The sequence below is a fragment of the Natrix helvetica genome (genome assembly GCF_964273705.1).
Source record: "Natrix helvetica genome assembly, chromosome: 2".
In the NCBI taxonomy this organism is placed as follows: domain Eukaryota; kingdom Metazoa; phylum Chordata; class Lepidosauria; order Squamata; family Natricidae; genus Natrix; species Natrix helvetica.
Genome location: NC_138552.1, coordinates 106,658,886 through 106,672,640, shown reverse-complemented (window position 1 = coordinate 106,672,640; position 13,755 = coordinate 106,658,886). Strand labels below are relative to the sequence as shown.

The 13,755-nt window shown below is 43.0% G+C and overlaps 1 protein-coding gene across 1 annotated transcript in view; it reads left to right on the top strand.

Moving 5' to 3' along the window:
- The window catches only part of B4GALT1 (beta-1,4-galactosyltransferase 1), a 61,521-nt gene extending 50,621 nt beyond the window's left edge, over positions 1 to 10,900 (top strand). Inside the window, exons 5-6 of the mRNA XM_081944038.1 lie at positions 3,967 to 4,071; positions 5,326 to 10,900. Coding sequence (XP_081800164.1) covers positions 3,967 to 4,071; positions 5,326 to 5,461 — 241 coding nt within the window. The 3' untranslated portion in view covers positions 5,462 to 10,900. The remainder of the gene's footprint in view (positions 1 to 3,966; positions 4,072 to 5,325) is intronic.
- Positions 10,901 to 13,755: the final 2,855 nt, after the last annotated feature.

The following is a 13,755-nucleotide window of genomic DNA, read 5'->3' as shown; positions in this document are numbered from 1 at the left end:
TAGCCGTTGATGAAGCTCGCGCCTCAGAGATGGCCGATCAATCCACCCCGGACTGTCGCCGCTTACCTCGGCCCCTGCCCACAGGACTGCCAACGCCAACACCTCAGTTGAATTACCAACAAGCTAATCCATCAATTCAATCACAAATTGACTATGCTATCGACCGTATGCAGTCGCTGAACTACAAGGATGGCCGTGCTTGCCTCAGTTGCGGCGGCAAGCATTCACGTTCCAACTGCCGTTTCCGTGCAGCAGTCTGCCGCAAGTGTGGAAAAAAGGGCCATTTGGCATCAGTATGCCGCTCCAATGTCCATGACAACCAGCATGCGCCGCAAAGCCCTGCCTCTCGCTCTCAAGCCCAGGCACCACCAAACCGTCGCCTCAACTACCTGTCTTTAGGAGACATAGAAGAGTACTCTCCGGAATGGGTCGTTGACTCAGCTTCTGCTACCACGGAAGGCCGTGGTAAGCTACACCTCTCCATCCGCATCGAGGGACATCAGTGCTCCATGGAACTGGACACCGGCTCAGCCCGTTCTATAATCTCATGGCAAACACTATCTACGCTTTTGCCACAATTCCGCCTTAAGCAACTCAGCCCTGCAAATTGCCGCTTACGAGATTATCAGGGCAATCCAATTAAGCTTTTAGGCTGCGCTACCTTAAATGTGACTTACGGCTCGTTTTCTGGCCGCTTACCTCTTCTAGTTGTACGCGACCCCCTAGCCTCTTTACTAGGGCTTGATTGGTTCAGGGCTCTGGGACTAACCATAGCGGGTATTCACTCCACTCAATATGCTACTCTCACTCCTGATACCTTCTCATCCCTCCTATATGAATTTCAGGACGTTTTTTCCCCCTCTCTGGGTTGTTATAAGGGTTCACCTATTTCCCTAAATTTAGACCCCAAAATAGCGCCTATTCGCCTAAAGGCCAGAAGGTTGCCTTTCGCCTTAAAGGCGAAAGTGGACGCGGAGCTAGACAAATTAATAGCTCAAGGGGTCCTAGAACCTGTAGATTACTCCCCTTGGGAAACACCAATAGTCGTTCCCTTAAAATCAGATGGATCAATAAGGATCTGCGCAGATTTTAAAACCACACTGAACAAGGCCTTACAAGCCCACCCCCACCCAGTGCCAGTTGTCCAGCACGTCCTGCACACTTTAGGACGCGGAAAAATCTTCGCAAAATTAGATCTGGCTCAAGCTTATCAACAGCTTCCTGTCGATGAAGCTACTGCGCTTGCCCAGACCATAGTCACGCACCGCGGGGCATTTAAATGCTGGCGCCTCCAGTTTGGAATTAGTGTAGCTCCAGGAATTTTCCAGGGGCTCATGGAGCGGCTGCTCCATGGAATTCCTGGGGTTACCCCTTATTTTGACGATGTACTAATTGCAGCTAAGGACGCCCACACTCTACTAAAGACCCTCCGAGCTGTCCTCCTAAAATTCCGCTCCACAGGCCTGCACCTGAAAGCTTCTAAATGCAAACTAGGGGTTCCTGCCGTGGAATTCCTTGGTTTCCTTATTGACCATAGGGGAATTCATTCCTCTCCTACTAAAGTCGACGCCATCCTTTCAGCACCTACACCCACGAACAAGGTTGAGTTGCAGGCCTTTTTAGGTCTCCTCAACTTCTACTCCTCCTTTATCCCTCACAAGGCATCCCTAGCAGAACCACTTCACCGTCTATTAGACGCTTCAGCACCATGGATCTGGACTAGCCGCGAAGCGCATGCCCTCGCGGCTGTCAAAAGGGCTTTGACATCACCCCCCGTCCTAACCCAGTACGACGAGCGTCTGCCTTTGCTCCTAGCCTGTGACGCCTCTCCCTTTGGAATTGGCGCAGTGTTAAGTCACCTTTACCCAGATGGCTCGGAAGCCCCTATAGCCTTCTACTCCCGCACCTTGTCCAAGCCTGAGCGGAATTACAGCCAGCTGGACAAGGAGGCGCTGGCCGCCGTTGCGGGAGTAAAACGCTATCACCATTACCTCTACGGCCGCCCATTCACCATCATCACGGACCACAAGCCTTTATTAGGCATTCTCTCAGGAGATCGCCCCACACCTCCAATCATTTCGCCCCGCATGTCACGTTGGGCTGAATTTCTCTCAGCCTATAATTACACACTTATTCACAAGCCAGGCATCCACATGGGGCATGCAGACGCTTTAAGCCGCTGCCCTTTGCCATTGCCTGTCTCTGACCCAGCACCAACTGAAGCGATCTGCCTCCTGGACGAGCTCCACCTTCCGGTGTCCGCTTCGGACATAGCATTGTCATCCAAATCCGATCCTATCTTATCTAGGGTCATACCTTTTGTAAGAAGCGGATGGCCCTCCACTCTTGTAGATCAACCACTTCTACCTTTCTATCGGCGCCGCACCGAATTATCTACTATCCAAGGATGTTTGCTATGGGGCCATAGGGTAATCATCCCTGCAGCTTTGCACCATGCGGTGCTGACCCGCCTCCATGAGGGCCACCCAGGCATTGTCCGTATGAAATGCCTGGGCCGAAGTTACGTCTGGTGGCCCTCCATGGATGCGGACATCACCGCGTGGGTGCAGCGTTGCACCCCATGTCAACAAGTCCGCGCGGCGCCTTCCGCCGCTCCATCCAGGGAATGGGAACAACCCAGGGCCCCATGGAGTCGCCTCCATGTGGATTTCTTGGGTCCCATAGACGGCACCACTTTCTTTTTAGTTATAGACGCATGGTCAAAATGGGTTGAAATTTTCCCCATGCACTCAACCACCGCATCCGCAACAATACGCATTCTGGACAAATTATTTACCACACACGGATTGCCCGACGTTTTAGTGTCGGACAATGGACCCCAATTTACCTCCCAAGAGTTCCAACATTATTTGGCTAGCTTAGGCATCCGCCACGCCCCTACAGCTCCATTCCACCCGGCGGCAAATGGTTTGGCAGAACGCGCTGTGCGCTCTGCCAAAGAATCCCTATCCCGCATGTCGGCGTTGCCTATGCATCGCCGCGTGGCCACTTTTCTACGCTGTCAACACACCACCCCATGTCCACTTACAGGGAAAGCTCCTTCCAAACTACTTATGGGGCGCAAACTCTGTACAACTTTAGACCGGCTGCACCCTTCTTATTCTATTCCCTCTTTTCCTTCTTCCCCACCCCCTAGGACCTTTCTAGTGGGGGAGGGAGTGTACGCAAGAAACTTTGCAGGGGACCCGAAGTGGGTGCCGGGGGTTATTTCTGAGTTAACAGGACCCTGTTCCTACAGGGTCCTCCTTGACGATGGACGAGAATGGAGGAGGCATTTAGACCAGTTAAGACGGCGCGTCCAGAGTAAAGCACCGGCAGAGTCGCATGTCCCAGCTCAGAATATTCCAGGCCCAGGAGACAATGCCTACCGGCCCGACCAGAGTAGCCCAACTAATTCCGGCGCCGTTTCAACCGTACCGCTCTCGCCGGACTCCGTACCTGCAAGTTTTGGAGGGACTCTAGGACTTCGGCCTGCTAGGACACTCCCCGGGAACGCTCCTCCTGTAACAGCGGCCACACCTCAATTGAGGAGATCTCAGCGCACGCGCAGACGACCAGCGTATTTGAGCGAGTACGCTTGCGCGAACAAGGGAAAAGGGGTGTTATGTCCTGGGGGCGTCCACCAGCAGGTGGCGCTCAGTAACTCATCCTACAGCTCACCCCTGATTGGCCTATTCAAGCAATCTCCTCCGCGGGACAAGACTAGAGCTTCCATTGGTTGCCGGTCTGACAGCTGTTGGTATAAATAGCTGTCAGCCGGCTAGTTCTGTTCTGATATACAAAAGTTAATAAAGAGTTGACCGTTGCTGTTGCTGTGCCGTTATTACCACAGAACTTAAAAGCAACAAAATGAGATAAGGAGATTGCTAAACTATGCCTCCTTAAAAGAAGGAAAGAGAAAATTGTTCACATAACAGAAACCTTACCTTTTATTTGCTTTTGCAGATTGGTTTTTAAAGGCATGGGGATTTCCCGCCCAGATGCTGCAATTGGAAAATGTCGAATGATTCGCCACATGAGAGACACTAAAAATGAGCCCAATCCACAGAGGTAGGTCCTTCATGCTGCTTCTGCCCACACAGATCCAAGAAGCCTTTATTAACTTCCTTCTGGTCCTCCGGAAATAGATATTTGATCATGAAATAGCCTTATTTTTATTTATATAAATATATAGGGATCCTTTAAAATACTAGGTCTCTCTTTTAGGACTATAAAAAATCCTGAATGATGTTCAATAAAGCCATTTTAGAAGACAAGGAATGCAACCCTTCTGATGTGTTTCGAACAGCCTCTGTTGTGTATTCACAACTGGAAAACAAAACTTAGCAACATTTTGTTTGTTATATTTATATCCTGTCTTTTATTCAGGAATTCAAGGTAACATATATAGTAAACTTTCTTCCCATTACCTCCAACAACTTTTTGAAGTAGTCTGGGCTGGTTCAAAGAAAGATCTGTGGTTAATAGTAGACTAGAACCTGGGTCTGCCCAGCACAAGTCCAACAACATCATCAGTTTCAGCTGAATTCTAAATTCTCATAATCAGAAGTGGAGCCAAAGCAAAAACATAGTTTCCACAGTTGGACTACTACATATAACAAAAGAGTCAGTTTGGTCTAGTGGTTAAGCACCAGGCTACAAACTGGGGGACTGTGAGTTCAAGTCCTGCATTAGCCATGAAAGCCAGCTGAGTGACTTTAGGCCAGTCACTCTCTTTCAGCCTAACCTACCTTACAGGGTTGTTGTTGTGGAGAGAATAGTAGGAGGAAAGTATATTGGATATGTTTGCCCACTTGAGCTATTTGTAAAAATAATAAAGGCAGGATACTAATTAAAGAAAAAATATAGCAAGAGAACTTAGACTTATATACCTCTCTCCATAGTACTTTACAGCACTCTCAGTTTATAATATCAGCATATTGCCCCCAACAATCTGAGTCCTCATTTTATCAATCTCTGAAGGATGGAAGGCTGAGTCAACCTTGAGTCCATCGGGATTGAACTCTAGGCTGTAGGCAGACTTTGCCTGCAATACTACATTCTAACTACTGCTCTACCTACCACTAAATGTATGTTATATATCAGTAATTCTGTTCTATGAGCACAGTCTTTTTGCCACTACATTTTTAACCTTTGAGTACAGAACTTTTTATATTCTTCTTCTGAGAAACACTTAGCAAATATATATATGTAAGAGGGAAGTTAAATACAAAATACAATTTTATGCAAATCAATTAACATTTGCAGAAGGCGATGCTAATCACAAACTGATATTTACCAACTGTGTCTACTTTATTTTCACAGGTTTAACAAAATTGCTCATACAAAGGAAACAATGAAATCTGATGGCCTGAACTCTCTGACTTACACCGTAATAAAAACTGATAAATCTCAATTATATACAAAAATCACAGTGAATATCGGATCACCAAAAAGCTAATGTGGCAGAAATGCAATAGAAGACTTGGAATACCCAACAAGTGACAATTCAACTTTTCAGCATTTTATAAATGATTTTATGCAATCAACTTGAAAGACAGACACCTGTTTTGTCATCCTGAGACCTTGCAATTGGCAGGACAAATGAGAATTTTAACCCCCAGATTTTGCTTTTTTTCATTTTTAAAAACTTTATAAATAGCAAATCGAAGTTGTAAATATATGAATTTTCAGGGAATGGTTGGAGACTTAGGTGCTCACTCCCCTTGGAAGTTCTCCCACACAAGTGTCACAAAAAAGAACGAAAGTTGTATTGGAGCATTCTTTTTTTCCCCCCCAAAATGTCCTCTTTTATGTTAGGAAGCTAACCTAAGAAGGATTTCTAGTGGATAGAGGCCACTATTTGATGGGCATTCTCTCCACTTTAAAATAATGAGGGTCACAATTTGAGAACGTTATTGTTTCCAAATTGTGAAGTATTCCGCAGTGGTAAGTCATTTCCCTTTCTTCCTGCTCTTTTTCCAATTTAATTTAAAAATTGGATCACTGTATGAAAATTCACTGTTGTGGGTACAAATGGAAGGATTGGAAAATGCTGCTAAAGTGGTTTGAGTTTACATACTTTGATTTACCTTCCCCAAATCATGTCAAAATTGTTCCTTCTTGTCTGTAACCTTCCATGGGGAGAAGAGGAACTAGAAACCTCAAAACAAACAGCTTTGCATTCTGTTCTGCTGACATGGAGATTTAAATAATGCAGGCCTCTTTGCCCAAAAGTGTATCAGCAAGCCAAAATCTTGAAACCATGGTGCTTGCTTTATCTAATAGGATCATCAGCCCAGTTTTTACATTGGGCTCACTGCACTTTGGGGTGAAAATATGAATGAAACGGTTTCATCCTATCCTATCCTAAACCAATCATGTAAGGTTGCTAATTGAAGCTTCCTAATTTTTGCTGGATATAATTAGGTGATTGTGGAGAAGTCAGGTTAAAATGTGCACTGTAACCCAGATCACGCAGCATCCCTTCTCTAAGGTATAGAAAGGAGAAGGCGTGCATCCAAGTCTCACACTCGGGGCCAACACATTGTGGTGTGACCTGCGTATATCAGCTTCAAAGGCCCAAGGGATGCTGATAGGTGGAAGGCATCATTCATGGGTTGGTCCACGGAGGCAGAATATTGCTGGGCCAGCAATGCATAAACTTTAGCTTGCTTATGTGCTGTTGCTGTTTGAAAATGAGCCACTTCTAGAAGTATTTTAAAAGGACAAAGCCTGTGTGTAATGCTCAAACAGATGGCCTGCAAAACATCTGCTTTGGAATTAAACTGAGCATTGTATTTATTCATGTGAGAAACATCTCTGTTCCTGTGGAACACTGATGGCGGTCTCTCCCAAACTAATTCTGCAGTCGTCCTTGTCTTAAAAATAAGAACACGGACATTTGGCAAGAGCAAGACAGCATTACTCTCCAACTGACCAGAACTTGTCAACTCTAGTCAGTCTGCTGGGATTTCCTCATCCAATGGGAAGTTATGCTTCCAGATTTTCTCTAAATACAGCTGGTGGAGGGAGCAATTCAGTTTTCTAGATTAAAAAAAGGCAAAGTTCTTGCTTAGTTAAAACATATAGATGGGGCTCAGCCTTCCAACAAAGTTCAGATGAAGAATATCCTAAGCCAATTGGGACCATTTATTGCCTGAGTTTGTATGTTTACGTGTGATATTAGGGTGTAAAGCCTATTCAGGTTGTGGTAGGAGCACAGAAATGAAAATGGCCCCAGGGACTAGACCCTGTAGTGAGCAGGGCAAACTTTTTGTGGGCAAAAAGTAACCAGCACTTCTGGTTGTAAGCAATATGCTGCTTGCAAGGAATATAGCCAGGCAGAGATAAATGATAACCTGAAGATTTGGAGTGCACTAATTAGTTCATCAGAGACCTTCTATGGAAGTGGGGAGGAGTTTTTAACTTTCTTTTTGCTCTACCTGGCAAAATTGTAGCAGAGAGGTGTGCCAATAACCAGTAGCATAAACTCTAAGATAAGAGAACAGTTCAAATGGAATTCCTCAGTGAAGCCCGTTCTTGCAAAACAAACATGATCCACCTAAGGACCAGGATATTGCCAGATTGCCTTACATGTGAATGGAAAGTTTTGCTTCATGTTCTACTGCTCTAATGAAATATTTTTCTTACTGGAGCATGGCAAATATTTGAAATTCTGGTTTTATAAAGTGCCTTTTGGTTTTTAAAATGATTTGTCAGGAATGTTTACTATTGTAAAAGCCTAAATGTTACAAAATGTCAAACAAAGGTCTATTTTCTCAGTGTTTTGTGTAAAACTTGAAGTCTGCTGCTGGATTTTACCGTTAAAAATATTATAGGGAAATAGGGCTAAGGAAATGCAGCATAAAATGGCATGTTAGTACCATTAAATTAGCATAAGTGGCAGGCGACATCATGTTTTAACTAGATTAGATTTATGGAATCAGCCTTCACAAGAACTTTCAGTTTGCCTTACAAATATATTCATCTCCATGTCTGAAGAATCATAAATTATGGCCTGTTGGGATGTTGTCATTTCTCCCACTCCATTATGAACTGCTGATGAAGACAATGAAGCATAGCTTGAGGATCAAGGTAGAATTTGCATCCCAGAATTCAACATCCTTGATTTTTACTTTCAAAATTACATAGTTCTATGAGAATGTTTCCAGTGGTTTCCTTCTATAAAAGGAGTAGCCTTCCAACAGCTTCGGCGTTTTTATTATCAAGCAGATCCTAACCAGTGATTAGGGACCTGCTCAGAACTCACATATTTTCAGGGATGGAGATAACTTTCAAATGTAGCTTTCTCCTGTATTGCCCTTCCTTTTTTTTTTTATGGACGCGAAATAATCAGTTTTAAGAAAGTATCTTGGAGGGATATTCGCATCCCTCAACAGTCAGAGAAAGGAAGACCTACTTTCCATGCTAATGACCATCAATAGCTTTTCAACTCCATTTGTCCAACTGCATCACCAAAGGAAACAATCCCCAGTTCATTTCAATCAACCTTTCATAAACTGGTCTGCTTCAAATGTGCGTGGGTCATTGTAATCCAATGCAACTCAAGGACACCAAATTGGCCAAGGTGGTTTTTGCTGCTTACAATAGCAGAGAATGTACACGTTGCCCTCCAGTTCACTCATGTATGAGGCAATCCCTGAAATAGAGCAGAGGCAACTGCCCCTGTTACCTCATTGGAAACTGTGTTTCCTAACTTCTCAAGCACATTGGCAGCCATTTGTGTAGCAGATGAACGTTCTTGTGTATAGCTCTTAGTATGTGACATTCTTAAATTTTAGACTATGAAGAAAGTTGGATGGGAGAAGCATTTGGCTGCTTCATGTCAATTGTTTCCCCTTTTGTTCAAAGAAAAGCAAATGGCTAAAATCAGCAACCCCACCATTGTTGGAACAAGGGATCCCTTTGTCCTTTTGAGATGAAACCTCTTTTAAAAATCTCTAATAGAAATATTAAGCTTTTCTCAGAGTGAGATTAATTAAGATAGGATGGTACAATTGCAGAGGGAAGGCCCTTCAAACAGATATTGTGTTTTCCAGCCTGAAGAAGCTTCTCCAATCTGGCTATCCCCTGAAACATCAGGATACGACTCCCATTGTTCTTGTCCAACATGCGTAGTTTGCTGCCATGAAATCTGGGCTTTATCATAACATGATAGAACAAAGAGAGAATGGCAGGCAAGAATTATCTCTTGCTCTTGTTTCACTACTCTTGCTCGATTTCTGAACTGCATGTGACTGTAGTTTGTTATCTTTGACTGCCAAACTTTTTTTTTTAATGTTCAGCTCCAAATGCTTAATTTCCCCTTACTGTACTGTGCCATCTTTTTAAGGCAAGAAATGTGCCATCCTTTTGAGGCAAGAAAAAAGTTTTAAATCTTAGGCAGTCTGACAACAAAGAAGCAATTCCGAAATCACTTACTCAAGGCCAGTGTTTTTCAACCTCAGCAATTTTAAGATGCGTGGACTTCAACTCCTAAAATTCCCCAGCCAGAACTTCTGGAAGTTGAAGTCCATGCATTAAAGGTGTTGAAGTTGAGAAACACTGGTCTAGGTAACCAAGCTCTTCAATTCTTTCAGATTCCCTCTTCTTGTAGCATTTGGAACAAATTAAAACTCTATTCAATATTTCTCTGGACCTGATGTGTTTCTAAATTTTTCCTTGGTTTCTCCAGCTATAGAAGCTGGAGGCACAATATTTAAACGTCTGCATTAGCATTAGCTTTATCTGTAGGCATGTATTTGGGGCTCACATCCATCTGAGTACCTGTTGCTGGGAAAACTGAATTTGTGATGTAAGTTAAATGTGAATTTTAAGATTAGGGTTTTCTTCTACAGTTTTTACTACACAACAGCTCCAAATGGCCTTAACAATTTCATGTACTCTGTAAATTCAATCTCCCTGCCAACCTCTTTTGGAAATTATAGAAATGAGAAGCTTTTGTAGACATTTTAGAATTAGATTAACTGTTCTTAGTGAAAACACAAGCATGAAAAATTACAAATCAAAATGAAGGCTGAAATCCTGTAACATTCTGAGAACTTCTAACTAACTGAATACAGATGGTATTTACAGATTGTCAGGGTTAATATATTACATTAGACATCGGTCAAACAAATCTGAGGTGCAGTATAAAGTCCACTCCAGTCACTCAGTTCTTTATGAGGGCCACATTTCCATGGTAACAATATGGAAGACATTTGCCACTGCTTTCTTCCAGGGATTTTATTTCAACTGTTGAATTTCAACTGTAGTTTTGTAAGGATTTCCTTGTGGTGCCCCATTCAAATGCTAATCAAGTACTGCACATTTCTGCCTTTCTGAAATCAGTCAACTTTTGCCCACATTCTGTTCTCTGCTGTGAAAAAGCATCGTATAAAACCTCTCAGAGCCCTTTTATTGAAATAACATGGTAGGCTGAGTTTACAAAGTACAAGTTGTGATCTTACTTTTCATTTACCACTTCCCCTATTTTCACTGGACACATGGATGCCTTTTAAAAATCAGGCTCAATTGCTAATATGGATACAGCAAATTGGTTTTCTAACCTATAAATATACATTCCAGCAAGCAACTATTATGGTATCCATTATACAGCACAGGTTAGACATGTGCTTACCTGTATGTAAGTATGTGTGACTTGGATGTGCACATGAAAATCAGGAAAGATTGCCATAGAACCTTATTCAATAAGCTGGTTATAATTTTCATCTCTTCAAGGTGTTTGAGAGAAGTGCCTTAAAATATTTTTGGAAGTGCATGGGGTAAAGGGATAAACAGTGTTTGCTCAGTTACTTTAGCATTGCTGTGGGTTATTTTTGCCTTTCCAGAAAACAGTATGAAAGAAATAATAAAAGTTGCTGTATAGTAACTACAATGTTTCTGCTGTTGTATTTAATTCCTTGATGTTTCTCCTCTTATTTCTTGTGATTGCATCACAAATAGTCAGCTAACATTTCTGTTTAATCTGTGAATCATCAGAACACATGGACTTTTGTTCTGTTTTCACTTTGCAATGTGTGGTGTGTGGAGATACTTGAATAGCAAATGGGAAATTGGTATTTCTTCTTATCCCACTGGCAATACTACTTCAAACAATGTTCTCTTCTGGAAATATTTTTTAGTCTGACATCCAAGGCCGGGCAGCCAAGCTTCTCCCTACGCCGCTTAGTCATCTCAGGAGTCCTGGATCCTGCAGGAAGACGACAGCTCCTTCCCCTCCATCATTCTGGATTGATTATAGGGTGGAGGCTGAAGAAGCCCACTCTGGCTGTTTTCAGGCAAAGGGCTCCTGCAGCTACCAATTAAACCAAATCCAGTCTTGTGAAAAGCAGGATGTGCAATAAGTTGCCCCTTTCATTTATTGCAATTAAATGGCACAAAGCAAAATAAAAATAGTGGAAGCCATGATTATGGTTTTATTTTCAGCTGTTACAATAATCTTGGTCATAAATGATAACCAAAACTCTCATTTCCACAGCCATTTGTCTGGCTAGGTGTCACTGTGTTCTTCATTTATTTTATCCAGACATCTTGCAATCCTTGCAGTAAAGTCTGCCAGCTGGTATATTTTCACAGTAACTTCATGTGGATGACCACTGCCTGGATCTGTGTAGACTCCACTATTATATACAGCTAGTCCTCAACTTACAATCACAACTGAGTTCAAATTTTCTGTTGTTAAAGTGAGATATGTGTTAAGTGAGTTTTGCCCCATTTTAGGACCTTTCTTGCCACAGTTGTTAAGTGAATCACTGCAGCTGTTAAATTAGTAACATGGTGGATAAGTGAATCTGGCTTCCCCATTGACCTGGCTTGTTAAAAGGTGGGGAAAGGATCACATGCGTTGAGACACTGCAACTGTCATAACTATGAGTTGATTGCTAAGCGTCTGACTTTTGAGCACATGACTGTGTGGATGCTGCAATGGTCGTAAGTGTGAAAAATGGTCATAAGTCACTTTTTAGTGCCATGGTAACTTTGAATGGTCACTAAATGACCTGTTGTAAGTCAAGGACTACCTGTATTTAAATGTATCACTAGAAAAAATTGTGCGAGTGTGTGAATGCGTGCATGTCTATATATAGTCAGCTGGCATTCTGCACCTAAAACATTTTATTTCCTATCACCTCTCTGAACTATGCCAACTGAGCAAAAATGCATCTCCCAGCACAGAGTCTAGCTGTAAATGGAATGGTTTGGAAGAAAAAAACTGGAATTTGAACTTATAGATTGATACTTTATCTCCTATTGCTAGTGCCTCTCCTCCTGGGCATGAGTGTAGGAATGGGAAGATGCCACTACAGGAATGTTTTCCATATGATTCCTGGCTGTACTCTGGATCAGGATCTTAAAAGATCCATTGTGTAGTTTCTTCAGTGCTGGTGAAGTTGTTATTGGAAAGGCTTGAATTATGTGTTGGCATCAAGTCCCAGAGAGAACCAGTGAACTATAAAATAACTCTTTTGCCTATTGTTTTCAGGACTTGCTGGTCATTATGGATATAAAGAATTGGTATTTTCCGTTGATCAAATATTCTTCCATTTTCATTACAGAATTGTCCCTCTGTTCCCAGGGCTGGGGAAATTGTTGTTGTTGCCTGTGTTAATATGTTAATACTGTGACATTCATTTATTTTTTTACATATTGCTGGCAAAATAAAATGTTTTTTAATCGGCGCACTTGGTCACACTCTTGGAATGGAAGAGAGGGGATTCTGTTCTGGTTCTTTTCTGAGATTAACTGGCTTTAGTGTAACATGATAGAAGTTCTAAGCAAAAAGGTAGGGAATTGCATGGCTTGGAATGGACAGTGTCCATTATTTTGATTATTAAATAATCAGTTCATATTGAAAGTGGCACATCAGGATCCTGGATTCCTGTCCTGTTTTAGATTGATTTATTATTTAAGGTGGGGAAGCATTCCAATATAGAAATACTCACATTATATAGTCCCGTGATGGCGAACCTATGACACACGGGCCACAGGTGGCATGTGGAGCCGTCTCTACGGGCACACAAGCCGTTGCCCAGGTCAACTCCACTGCGCATACGAGCAGGCCTCCCGCTGCCGTGTGCATGCTTTTGGCACCCAAGGGAAAAAAGGTTCGCCATCACTGGTATAGTCAAACAACAACTGCACCACAAAATTATCCTAATTATCTGATCATGAATAATATTTAAGCAGCCACATTTATTTCAGGGGGTTTCTATAAACACAATAGGAAAAGTCAAGTTTCACTTCTAGGTTGCCACCTACCTTAAAAATGAGCACAAGAGGATGACATTATCTAACCCAGGGGCGTCGAACCAGATTTCATTGACGGCTGCATCAGGGTTGTGTTTGACCTCGGGGGGCCGTGAGGGCACGGCCAGGGTGGGCCTGAGAGATCTGCCAGTGAAAACAGACTCCTGAACTCCGCATGCGATACTCCGGAGCTCTGTTTTCACTGGCAGAGGGTTGCAGGAGGCTATTGCAGCCAAAAATGGAGCTGGGGAGCCCATTATCGCTGGCAGAGGCACTGCGGGGTAGTCCTTCGCTGTTTCCACAGTGGCCCCATGGGCCAGAACTAAGCACACCACAAGCCGGCTCCGTTCCCCGGGCCTTGAGTTTGATACCCCTTTTCTAACCCATCCATGAGCCATCAATACCATTTTTTATCTGCAGGTTTTATTTCATACATATGCATGCACATGTTTGTTACATGCCATACGATAGTCTTCAAGGAACACA